The sequence below is a fragment of the Plecotus auritus genome (assembly GCF_963455305.1).
Source record: "Plecotus auritus genome assembly, chromosome: 5".
Lineage (NCBI taxonomy): Eukaryota > Metazoa > Chordata > Mammalia > Chiroptera > Vespertilionidae > Plecotus > Plecotus auritus.
The window spans coordinates 121736086-121749966 of NC_137776.1; the positions used below are offsets into that span (position 1 = coordinate 121736086).

A 13881-nucleotide genomic window follows, 5' to 3' on the forward strand; every position below is an offset into this window, starting at 1 on the left:
AATGGAACTCCCATTTGACCCAGTGATCCCACTTCTAGGAATATATCCCAAGAAGCTAGAAACATCTATCAGAAAGGATATATGCACCCCTATGTTCATAGCAGCACAATTTACCATAGCTAAGATTTGGAAACAGCCTAAGTGCCCATCAGCAGATGAGTGGATTAAAAAACTGTGGTACATATACACAATGGAATACTATGCTGCACTAAAAAAGAAGGAATTCCAACTATTTGCAACAACATGGATAGAACTGGAGAGCATTATGCTAAGTGAAATAAGCCAGTCAGAGAAAGATAAATATCACATGATCTCACTCATCTATGGAAAATAATGAACAACATAAACTGATGAACAAAAGCAGATCCAGAGACAGGGAAGCATCGATCAGACCATCAAACCTCAGAGGGAAGGTAGGGGAGGGTGGGGGTAAGGGGGGGAGATCAATCAAAGGACTTCTATGCATGCATATATGCCTAACCAGTGGACAAAGACAACAGGGGGGTGAGGGCATGAGTTGGGGGGCGGTGGTTGGGAAGGTAATGGGGGATGCGGACAAATATGTAATACCTCAATCAATAAAGAAATTAAAATGGAAAAAAAAGGAAAAAAAGAATTATAGATGTCAAGACCCATTTTCCAGGAATATAATCCAGGCATGCATTTTCAGAAAAACTCTGTACATGAGGTTATATATAAAAGAAAGCCACACAGACAACACAAGAAGATTGTAAGTTAATATTTGCTTGTTAACAGGGTGTGCAAGTAACTGCACCTTATGCCTTTAAGGTCATTGGATCCTCACTACAAACGTATAAAATAAAAAAATATTATATCCCAATTATGCAGAAACTGAGGCAGAAAGAGGTGAAGTGACCTGCCAAGTCCCTCCTCGTAAGCTATTCCAATGCAGAGAAGGAAGGCAAACATTACCAATCTTTTGTATCTTTAGATTTCAATATATCCCAGTAACTCCCAAGTCCAAAGTTACTAAAATGCCAAAATGACCTTTCAAATGTAAAATTTCATCATGTCATTAACTAGCTTGAAAGAGTTTACCCTTAAAATATTTAGTCCCATTCACAAACCCTCCATAATTTTGCCACTGCTTATCTTTCTGGCCTCCTTTCTGGCTCTTCTCCACTCTCCACTGAATCTCCCATCTAATCATCCAGGCTTCTTTCTCCCTTGCTATTCCCTCTGCCTCTAATACTGTCCCCTTTCTCCCTTTCCTGTTCCTTTTTCTGCCTAATTGCTATCATCTTTCCTTTAAAATGCCTTCCCTGACACCTATCCTGGGTTGGAGCCTTATATGCTTTCAAAGGACAATGACTTTATTGCTGTTATAATTCAATATCTTTATCCCCTGCCAGACTATAAGCCAAATGAGGGCATGTACCATGGATTTCTGTTTACTTCTGTATAACCAATAACTGTACACAGTAGGCCTTCAAAGAGATGCTCAGTCAATCATTAAATTAACTGATTCAGTTACACTAAATTTAAAGTAGTTTTACAATTTGCATATACCAATTAAAATTTTAATGTTTTTCATATTTATTTTACATAAAAAAGTATTATGTATAAAGATAAACCAGGCATTATCTATTCTTAAGAAGCATAGAATCTAACAGGGGCAATCAGCTTTGTTCCTGAACTAGAGTATAGAAAGTGAAAATCGCTAAAAGAAAGGTATGCTGCAGGAAGGAAATGCTATTTGAATTATGATTGACAATGTAACTTTATAACATAAATTCCACAGCAATGTGATTTCAAAACATCATTAACAATAATAATCTTAAGTTATAAAATTGATAAGATTTAATTAATTTATTCATTTATTTATTCACTTTGCAAAATGTACTGAATATCATACCATTCACTCTTCTATGTGCTAGAAACAAAAAGAGATTAGATGCTTGCTCTAATGGAACTCACAGTCTGGAGGTTAATTTTTTTTCCTCAAGAGCAAAAATACTTATACAATCTACAAAAAAAACCCAAAAAACCAACCACAAAAGGACTTTTTTGAGTTAATAATTATTACAGAAACATATTTCTTTATCAAACCATCCACTTTAGGAAACTAAAAACAGCTTCGTAGATCAAGCAAGCAGATGATGTATTATGAGTTAGACTATGATGCACAGGTTTCCAGAAAAGAGATTTAAGAAACATTCTCTCCCCATTTCTCTCTAATAATGTGTTCCCCACAGAATAAATACTCTCCAGGTGTCAAGAACATCCATGAATAGCTTATCAGTTTTCTCCCACTTTGAGATGCTGAAGGTGAAATGCAAGGTTCATATACAAAAATATATTTCCAAGATGCTGTTATTATTTGACATCAGGAGCATAATGTTAAACTTTCTTAAGGACTATATACTAGTATTCATTTAAAACTCTCCTTGGCTTAATCCGTCCCGATTTTTTATATTGCATTACCAATGTGGTATCTAATGATTAACTATCACTTCAGTACATATGTATGAAATTACCAGGGCTTAAGGAGAAAAGGGAAATAATAAAACATAACCTGAAATTTCAAAGTGATTAAGAATGTTTAAAAATGTAATCGAGTATATCTACATATACGTCTTTAATCTTCCTGTTTACCACTGAGGGAGAAGTGGCAGGGAAAGGCCTGAAATGAGAGGCAAAAGCTGAGGCTTCCAGCCCAACTCCACCATTAACTTGCCATGTGACCTGAGCAAGTCATTTAATATTCCTCAGCTCCTCAGCTGGAAAGTGAGTTAGACTCAAGTATCCTGGTCTAGGGACCAAGACATCAATGTCAATTTATGCACTTCTCAGTTCCATGAAGGTGAAGTTTTTAACATCACAAGGCCTTCTACTAGTATAAATGAATGCAGAACTTAATTATAAAATAATGCCCCCACCCTGGCTGGTGGCTCAGTTGGCTAAGGCACCACCCCATACATGGAAAGGTCGTCGGTCTGATTCCCAGTCAGGGCACATACCGAGGTTGTGGTTCAATCCCTGATTGGGGCACATGTGAGAGGCAACTGATCAATGTTTCACTCTCACATCAATGTTTCTCTCTGTTCCCCACCCCACTCCCTTTCTCTCTCTCTAAAAATCAATGAAAGCATGTCCTTGTGTGAGGATTAAAAATATATATATTATACACACACACACACACACACACACACACACACACATAGGGTGTCCCCCCCAAAAAATGTATATACACACTTTGAGTAATTATAAAGGCAGCATTTACTAAAATACATTTCATGCAAGAAATGCTAAAGGGAATGCTGTAAAAAGAAGAAACAAAAAGGTAAGAAGGAACACAGCCTCAAAAAATAAAAATGGCTATAAACGAGTACCTTTCAATAATAACTTTAAATGTAAACGGACTAAATGCTCCAATCAAAAGACATTGAGTGGCTGAATGGATAAAAAAAACCTGACCCATATATATGCTGTCTACAAGAGACCCACCTCAGAAAAAGGGACTCACACAGACTGAAAGTGAAGGGATGGAAAAATATCTTTCAGGCAAATGGAAATGAAAAAGAAGCTGGGGTAGCAATACTTATATCTGACAAAATAGACCTCAAAGTGAAGGCCATAATAAGAGATAAGGAAGGCCACTTCATAATACTAAAGGGATCGATACAACAAGAGGATATAACCCTGGTAAACATATATGCACCCAATGCAGGAGCACCCAAATACATAAAAAAATCTCCTGGAAGATATCAAGAGAGAGATCGACAACGATACAATCATAGTAGGGGACTTTAATACACCACTGACATCACTGGATAAATCCTCTAGACAAAAAATCAGCAAAGAAACAACAATCCTAAATGACTCACTAGATCAGATGGACATAATTGACATCTTCAGAACATTTCACCCCAAAGCTGTGGAATATACATTCTTCTCAAGTGCACATGGGACATTTTCAAAAATAGACCACATACTGGGTCACAAGCAAAGTTTCCCCAAATTCAAGAAGATTGAAATCATACCAAGCATCTTTTCAGACCACAATGGCATAATATTAGAAAAAAACTACAATACAAACAATCCAAAACACTCAAACACTTGGAAGCTGAATAGCATGCTATTAAATATTGATTGGGTTACCAATGAGATCAAAAAAGAAATTAAAAACATTCTGGAAACTAATGACAATAAAAACACAATCCAAAACCTATGGGACACAATGAAAGCAGTCCTGAGAGGGAAGTTTATAGCTCTACAGGCCTTCCTCAAAAAACAAGAAAAAATGGTAGTAAATCATCTAATGCTACAACTCAAAGAATTAGAAAGAGAGCAACAAGAAAAGCCCAGAGTGAGCAGAAGGAAGGAGATAATAAAGATTAGGGCAAAAATAAATGACATAGAGACCAAAAAAAAAAAAAAAAATACAAAAGATCAATGAAACCAAGAGCTGGTTCTTTGAAAGGATAAACAAGATTGATGAACCTCTAGCTAGGCTCACCAAGAAGGAAAGAGAGAGGACTCACATAAACAAAAGCAGAAATGATAGACACGAAATAACAACAAGACCCCACAGAAATACAAAGGATTGTTAAAAAACTATATTATGAACAACTCTATTCCAACAAACTAGACAACATGGAGGAAATGGACATATTCCTAGAAAAATACAACCTTCCAAAACTCAATCAGGAAGATTCTAAAAATCTCAATAGGCCAATAACTATGGAAGAAATTGAAGCAGTCATCAAGCTTCCAGCAAACAAGAGCCCAGGCCCAGATGGCTTCACAGGAGAGTTATACCAAACATTCAAGGAAGAACTAAAACCTATCCTCCTAAGACTATTTCAAAAAATTCAAGAGGAAGGAACACTTCCAAACTCATTCTATGAAGCCAGCATCACCCCAATACCAAAACCAGATAAAGACAACACAATGAAAGAGAATTACAGGCCAATATCCCTCATGAACATAAATGCCAAAATCTCAACAAAATCCTAGCAAATCGGATCCAGCAGTACATCAGAAAGATCATACACCATGACCAAGCAGGATTTATACCAGGGATGCAAGGATGGTACAATATCCGCAAATCAATAAATGTGATACATCACATAAACAAATTGAGGGGAAAAAATCACATAGTCATATCAATTGACGAAGAAAAATTATTTGACAAAATCCAACACCCTTTCTTGATAAAAACTCTCAGCAAGATGGGAATAGAAGGATCATACCTCAACATCATAAAAGCCATATATGATAAACCCACAGCCAGCATCACACTCAGTGGACAAAAACTGAAGCCATTTCCCCTAAGAACAGGAACAAGACAGGGATGCCCTCTGTCACGACTCCTGTTTGACATAGTACTGAAGTATTGGCCATTGCTATCAGACAAGAAGAAGGAATAAAAGGCATCCAATTTGGAAAAGAAGAAGTAAAACTGTCCTTATTCGCAGACGGCATGATACTGTACATAGAAAACCCTAAAGACTCCATCAAAAAATTATTAGACTTAATAAATGAATTCGGCAAGGTAGCAGGATACAAAATTAACGCCAAAAAGTCTATGGCATTTCTATACACCAATAGTGAACTTACAGAAAGAATAAAAAAAGCAATCCCATTTACCATCGTACCAAAAAAATTAAGATACCTAGGAATAAACTTAACTAAAGAGGTAAAAGAACTATATGCAAGAAACTACAGGACACTGAAAAAAGAGATAGAGGAAGATATAAACTGATGAAAGAACATACCATGTTCATGGATTGGTAGAATCAACATCATCAAAATGTCCATTCTACCCAAAGCAATCTATAGATTTAATGCAATCCCCATTAAAATACCAATGGTATATTTCACAGACCTAGAACGAACTCTCCAAAAATTCATCTGGAATAAAAAAAGACCCCGAATAGCTGCAGCAATCCTGAGAAAGAAGAACAAAGTAGGGGGGATCTCAATACCAGATATCAAGCTGTATTACAAAGCCACTGTTCTCAAAACAGCCTGGTTCTGGCACAAGAACAGACATATAGATTAATAGAATAGAATAGAGAACCCAGAAATCGACCCAAACCACTATGCCCAATTAATATTCAACAAAGGAGGCAAGAACATAAAATGGAGTCAAGACAGTCTCTTCAATAAATGGTGTTGGGAAAATTGGAGGACTTAAACATAAGACGGGAAACCATAAAAATACTAGAGGAATCCACAGGCAGCAAAATCTCAGACATATGCCGAAGGAACTTCTTCACTGATACTGCTCCTAGGGCAATGGAAAATAAAGAGAAAATAAACAAATGGGACTACATCAAAATAAAAAGCTTTTGCACAGCAAAAGAAACCATCAACAAAACAACAAGAAAGACCACTACATGGGAGAACATATTTGCCATGTTATCACCGATAAGGGTTTAATCTCCAACATTTACAGGGAACTCATACAACTTAAAAGGAAGATAAACAATCCAATCAAGAAATGGGCAACGGACCTAAATAGAAACTTTTCAAAAGAAGACAGAAGGAAGGACAAGAAACATATGAAAACATGCTCAAAGTCACTAATTATCCGAGAGATGCAAATCAAAACGACAATGCAGTACCATCTCACACCTGTCAGAATGGCTACCATCAACAAATCAATAAATGACAAATGTTGGCGAGGATGCGGAGAAAAAGGAACCCTGGTGCACTGCTGGTGGGAATGCAGATTGGTGCAGCCACTGTGGAGAAATGTATGGAGTTTCCTCAAAAAACTAAAACTGGAACTCCCATTTGACCCAGTAATACCACTTCTAGGAATATATCCCAAGAAGCTAGAAACATCTATCAGAAAGGATATATGCACCCCTATGTTCATAGCAGCACAATTTACCATAGCTAAGATTTGGAAACAGCCTAAGTGCCCATCAGCAGATGAGTGGATTAAAAAACTGTGGTACATACACACAATGGAATACTATGCTGCGCTAAAAAAGAAGGAATTCCTACCATTTGCAACAATGTGGATAGAACTGGAGAGCATTATACTAAGTGAAATAAGCCAGTCAGAGAAAGATAAGTATCACATGATCTCACTCATTTGTGGAATATAATGAACAACATAAACTGATGAACAAAAACAGTTCCAGAGACAGAGAAACATCAATCAGACTATCAAACCTCGGAGGGAAGGTAGGGGAGGGTGGGGGTAAGGGGGGGAGATCAACCAAAGAACTTATATGCATGCATATGGGCCTAACCAATGGATTCAGACAACAGGGGGGTGAGGGCATGAGTGGGGGAGATGGGGAGGTAATGGGGGAAGAAGGACTCATATGTAACACCTTAATCAATAAAGAAATTTTAAAAAAATAAAATACATTTCACTTTCAAAATTGAGCTATCAGCTGTTGAAGTGTGTATACATTTTGGGGGACACCCTATAATATATATATAATATATAGTATATATAAAATAATACATGTTATATCTTCTAAATGTATTATGTATGGAGTATCAAAGCTTTATGCCCTATTTTATATTATTGCTAGGAAAAAGTAATTGACTTATGTTATTTTACCTTATATTAATTGTTTAACACAACTATTAAAATGATTTATCATTAGCCCAGCCGGTGTGGCTCAGTGATTGAGTGCCAATCTATGAACCAGTTCTATTCTGTCAGGGCTTGATCACAATAGGGGGCATGCAGGAGGCAGATGATCAATGATTCTCTCTCATCATTGATGTTTCTCTCTCTCTCTCCCTCTCCCTTCTTCTATGAAATCAATAAAAACATTTTTTAAAAAATGATTTATTATTTAAAAAATTTAAAAGTTGTAGTAGCTTACTGAATATTTCTAATCAACTTTCCTAAATAACCAATGCTTAACTTCTTTAATAATAGCTGTTCTCATATTTAATATCTGAACAATCAAGAAATACAGGAGGCCCTAGCTGGTTTGGCTCAGTGGATAGAGCGTTGGCCTGTGGACTGAAAGGTCCCGGGTTCGATTCCGGTCAAGGGTATATACCTTGGTTGCAGGCACATCCCCAGTGGGAGGTGTGCAGGAGGCAGCTGATCGATGTTTCTCTCTCATCGATGTTTCTAGCTCTCTCTCTCCCTTCCTCTCTGTAAAAAATCAATAAAATATATTTAAAAAAAAAAAGAAATACGGGAGGTTTTTGTTTTACTCTTAAAAAGAAAATATTAAACTACATATACTCAAAGACTTTTCTTCAGGAGAAGACACTGTAGTCAAAGCAGCTTAAAAAAGAAAAAGCCAAGTTCTAAAATTAGCATACACCACTCCATCGCCCTCACTTATTTCACTTTACATTACCTTTCAGGGCATTGCTGGAAGAAAGCTGTCAGCTGCTGCAAAAGCACGGGCCAGCAATCAGGTCTGTGCTCAAGCACAGTGATCAAAGGCTGAGGATGATTTCTGAAAAACACAGGAAGTCACATTGGAAACTGTCATTTCAGGACTACACATTCTCAATATCCAAATATAGCAGAAAAAAAAAAGCCAATGCCATCTAGAGATTTTTTGCAGAATTCGTAACTGCCACAAACTCTCATTTGCTGCATTGTTGCACAGTTGGCTCATTAGAACTGACATATTTATTCCTTTAAGCTGTTTTGCAGAAAAGAGAATGAACCTGGAGAGTCTAGAGAACAGACTCTCTGCCACTTAACAACTCTCTGACGGACCAAGCTCCTGATCCAGCAGCTGTCTCCTCTCCATCCCTGATGCCTTCACTCCTGAAAGTCATGCCTCCCCTTCTGCTGCTCTCTTTCCAAACCTGGAAGGTTCCATTTTCTCTAACATTGCCCCAACTCCTAAGCACTGTCGCTCCTTCTCCGTTCCCCCTCCCCCCACCATTCCGCTCAGTGCTTGGCTCTGCGTTCCCCTAGTATATTTAAGAAGAGGAAGACGAAAATATTTCTCCCATCTCAAACAAACTGTTTAAACTGAAAATGTTGGAAATTTCTCTTGAATGAGGATAAATCTTTTTATTTGGACTATGTGCATGAAGATACCTAGAAATATAAATGTAAATATATATACATATATATTTACATTTATATTTATAGATCATAAAATCTGAAATCTGAAGTATTCTTTAAAAAAAGCACAAGTTATTTTAAATAGTTCAAAAAGTCTAGTAAAAACTGAAAATTCATTATATTTTTTAACTATGAAAATACACACTTTGAGTAATTATAAAGGCAGCATTTACTAAAATACATTTCATTGTACATTACACCACATTTTAGTTATTATGGATGTGGCTTCTTTCTCCAAAAATTTATTTTAAATAAAATGTAAATGCTGTCCTGGCCAGTGTTGCTCAGTGATTAGAGCATCAGCCCAAACACCAAAGGATCTTGGGTTTGATTCCTGGTCTAGGGCACAGACCTAGGTTGCAGGTTTGATCTCCAGCCCAGTTGGGGTGTGTGTAGGAGGCAACCAATTGGTGTGCCTCTCTCACATTGTTTCTCTCTCTCTTCCTCTCTCTTTATCTCTCTCTCCCCCTCCCTCCCTCCCTTCCACTCTCTCTAAAAATCAATGAAAAAATGTCCTTAGTGAGGATTAACAACAACAAAAAATGTAAAAGTCATTATAAATTCAAAAGTTCAAAAATACGGAAGTATCCATCTTTAACAAAAAGGAAGGAAGGAAGGAAGGAAGGAAGGAAGGAAGGAAGGAAGGAAGGAAGGAAGGAAGGAAGGAAGGAAGGAAGGAGCAGACTAGTTACCAAAATGATTTAAGAATGTGTGATCATCTTACCAGCAATATCAGTATCACCTGGGAACTTACCAGAAATGTAAATAATTCTCAGCTGCAGCCCAGACCTAATAGCCCTCCAGACAGTTCTGGTGCACTGCCATGAAGCAGTGGTTCTTAACCCTGGTCTACAAGTCAGATTCATCTGTGGAGCATCAGTAATTGTTAAAAACTCTCCTAGCATTTCTCATGTGTTGCCAGGGTTGATAACCACTGCAAGTCAACCACCACAGAAGAGGGAGGTTGTTAGGAGTTAGAAAGTTTTCTGATTTTTGTTTTCTCTCAAACAGGAAAGTATGTCACCTCCAGCACATTGAAACACTCACCTTAAACACCTATCTGACACTACTACACAGTTTCTGGGTATTATAAGACCATCTCTCTCTTTTCTCCTCAACCTCACCTAATCTATCACACACTAACTTCACTGGCTGGCTGCAGGTTTTGCTAAAGCACAGGCTATTTCTGACTGATCAGATTACTGCCATTATAAGGGATCACTCCAAGCAATTTTTTTATGCCAAAACTCAAATCATATAAAAATCACTTTTCCAAATTCCAAACTCTTTGGCAGTTAAACCTACCTAGAACTTGCTTCTACTATGGTTGTCACAGATATTAAGTAACAAATGTAACAAATCCTAAAAGTGTCTCGGGTATGCATCATTGACCAAACTTCTTAGATTAAGAGTTCAATAGGTCATGTTCAAGTAAACATCAGTAAAAAGATCAGAACAGCAACTGCCATTATTTCATCTATGGGTTTTCCTTCTGACAAGCACCATACTGAAATGAGGAGCATCAGATATAACCACCACTAATCCTCCAGTTAGTGGGGGCATTTATAACTATTAAAAAAAAAATCCAACATGTCACCACATAGTTTTTGGGTGATTATAAAGCACTGAAGTGTTTTTAATAATACTCTTCCAAGTCATTCGTTACCTCTTCCCACTCCTCAACCCCTAAAAATGTTAAGGATCTATCTCCTTTTTAAAAGTTAGTTTTGTCCAAATTAAATCAGGTCAACAGAAATAAGAGACACTTGACTTTGAAGTCGGATTAGAAATGATGCACACATGGCAGAAAACACTGCTGTAACTCAGCTTCTGCTTCCCTGGGGTTGTGAGAACCACATCTAGCAGCTCTAGCTTTGCTGCTTGATGCCGGAGTCCTGCCTTGCTAGCTGCTGAATTCTGCAAATTCTACTTAGTATTCAGACTTAAACTCTGAAGATAAGATTGAATAGAATATAGTAGGATAAGGATTCTCAGATTAATTATTAATTTCGACATCTGGATAATTAACTTTTTCACAGAAATGATTATGTCAGATCTAAGTAGAAATATGGTAGGAAACATACAATATTGATTCCAACAAACTGAAAACCTTAAGGGAGAAGTAAAGTCCAAAATAAGAACAATGAATCTTCCTATTAACATTTGATTACTAATATTATACTATTTTAATGGGGTACAACAAACCTAAATTGATCATAATCACAAAAACGTTGTTTTAATATGTTAAGCACAATGAAGCAAAGATAAATTGGTATGTAAATATACATATAAAATAAATGAGGCCTTATGCTTATGTAATAGAATGGATGCATTTTCCAATTCAGTATGTTTTATCGTCAACTGCCATATGTAAGGGTTTCTCAATCTTGGCAGTACTGACATGTGGGTCAGACAATTCTCTGTTATGGGGGTTGTCGAATGAACTATATGTTTAGCAGCATTCCTGGCCCCTCCCCTCTGGAAGCTAATAGCATTCACCCTAGTCATGAAGATCAAAATGTCCCCAGACATACCAAATGTCTTCAGGGGGGCAAAACTGCCCCTGGGTAAGAACCACTTCACTAGGTAAAATGAAAAGCACTATGAGAGGCACAGAGCTGATCAGAACATCATTCCAGCCTGAGTTACTGAAAAAACAAAACAAAAAATTATGATTTCATCTGCACCCTTCTTCACAATGAACCAAAAGCAATCAATCAATTATGCTCGAAATTGTAAGTTTCTTATAAAAATACTAGTGGCCCAGTGCATGAAATTCGTGCACATTAAAAGGGGATTAATTAGAGGAAATAATTTAATATTGCTATTTGCCCTTTCTCTATAAAAGAAGTGTCAGAGATGAAAGAAAATTAGTAAAATGTATATGAAAACCTTCCTCCTGTCAGAGTCTGGGGCGCACCACGGGACCCAGAGTCAAGTCCCTGCCCATCCACTTGCGACTCAAAATCGCGTGAGACCCAGACCCAGCTGGCCCCCGCCCCCATTGGGCTAGATCCAGACCCGGCCAGTCCCACCCTTGTCAAGCCCCACCAGGCAGGGAATGTAGCCTCAGGTCCCTTGGCCCGGTGCCAGGATGGGGGGCATGGCCTGAGGTCCCCCGTCAAGCCCCACCAGGTGGGAGACATGGCCTGAGATCCCCTGTCAAGCCCCGCTGGGCAGGGGGTGCGGCCTGAGTTCTCTCAACCCAGCACTGGGGGTGCACCTTGAGTTCCCCTGTCAAGCCCCGCTGGGTGGGGGGTACGTCCTGAGGTCCCCTGTCAAGCCCAGCCAGGCCGGGGAGCGCAGCCTCAGGTCCCCTGGCCCGGTGCTGGGGTGGGGGGCGTGGCCTGAGGTCCCCCATCAAGCCCCACTGGGTGGGGGGTGCGGTCTGAGGTCCCCTGTCAAGCCCCACCTGGTGGGGGCGTGGCCTGAGGTCCCCCAGCCTGGTGCTGGGGCAGGGGGAGTAGCCTGAGGTCCCCTAGCCCAGCACCAGAACAGGAAGCGCACCTTGAGGTCCCCTGTCAAGCCCTACGGGTGCAGGGGAGGGGGTGGCCTCAGGTCCCTGATGATTGCTCATTAAGGCTCCTTATGGGAACTTGGCTTCAGCTGTGGGTGCAGCCATCTTTGTGATGGAGTGATGGTCAATTAGCATATTCCCTCTTTATTAGATAGGATAGTCATCAAATATTAACAGTAGGTATGTAAGAGAAATTAAAATGGAAAACAACTGTAAAATTATGCCTTTGCAAAATATAGACTCATTTTCCAAAATAAATAAAGCAGCATTAAATAATGTACATACTAATTTGGATATGACAGAAAATAGTTATTTTCCTATTTAAAATATTATAATTTGAGCATTTAGAATGTCATAAGGCTAAGTATAGTTCACTCTTGATGTATTCAAGGACTGATTATTAAATTTATGGATTATTCAAGAGTTTTCTTTCTTTCTCTCACTCAGTGCTTGTTAGCCATTCTACTTCTTTCAAGAATATATAACTGAGAAAGGTCAAGGTACGTGAAGGATCCACAATTTAAACAAGTCAACTTTGCTCTTTATTAGAAGCATGGTTGATCACAAAAGAAATAATGTGGTACAAAAGAACACCAAAACAAAACCTGGGTTATGCCTTAAAACCCCAATTATTCCCAAACCTGCTATTCAAGTTATAGAGTAAGTTGGCTACAATACTTCATTCAAAATGATAGATGGGTTGACCATACAATCAACCTCATCACTTGTATAGCTGTCTGCCACTGTTTTACAAGTTTTGAAAAACAAACACAAATGTGGGGCACTGTCATCATCATTGTTATTTATATAAGCAGTGCCTACATAGTATCATCAAAAGTACTGTTATACTGCCACTCCCATATCTCAGAAAAGAAAAAAAAAACAACTAGAAGTGGAGAGGTGAGGTGAAATAATAGAGGGAAGCATTGAATTAAGAGTCAATATCCAAATTTACATTCTGGCTCTGCAACAAATCGTGTGATCTCAGGCAAGAGAATTAACCTTCCTTGGGCAGTTTCTTTATCTGTAAAATGAGGAAATCTGACTACTAGTAAGTACCTTCTGCTGCTAAAGTTATATAACCCAAGCCACCCATTAAAGCCCTAACCTTCACACTGCTCAGAAGAGGTGGAACCAAACCCTGTAAAAGCAGAAGCAGTGACGATGGCTCTCAGCTATTAATAATTCTATGCCAAGCTTAAATGGTTCTAAGAACAATGTCTATTAAAATCTGAGACCTCAAAAAAGAGGTCTCCTATTTTTATCTCATCATCTTATATTTTTTATTTCAAAGAGAAGTGCTGTGTCCAGAATGAGCCCA

General features: G+C 38.3%; 1 protein-coding gene across 7 annotated transcripts in view; it reads right to left on the reverse strand.

Moving 5' to 3' along the window:
- FOCAD (focadhesin) overlaps positions 1–13881 on the reverse strand; it is a 310432-nt gene that overhangs the window by 225466 nt on the left and 71085 nt on the right. For all 7 annotated transcript variants that reach the window (XR_013960579.1, XR_013960580.1, XR_013960581.1 and 4 more), the window contains exon 6: positions 8316–8417. Coding sequence is in view for 3 of the 7 variants with exons in the window: in XM_080667664.1 (XP_080523790.1) it covers positions 8316–8417 (102 nt within the window). In the remaining 4 variants the exon portion in view is untranslated. The remainder of the gene's footprint in view (positions 1–8315; positions 8418–13881) is intronic.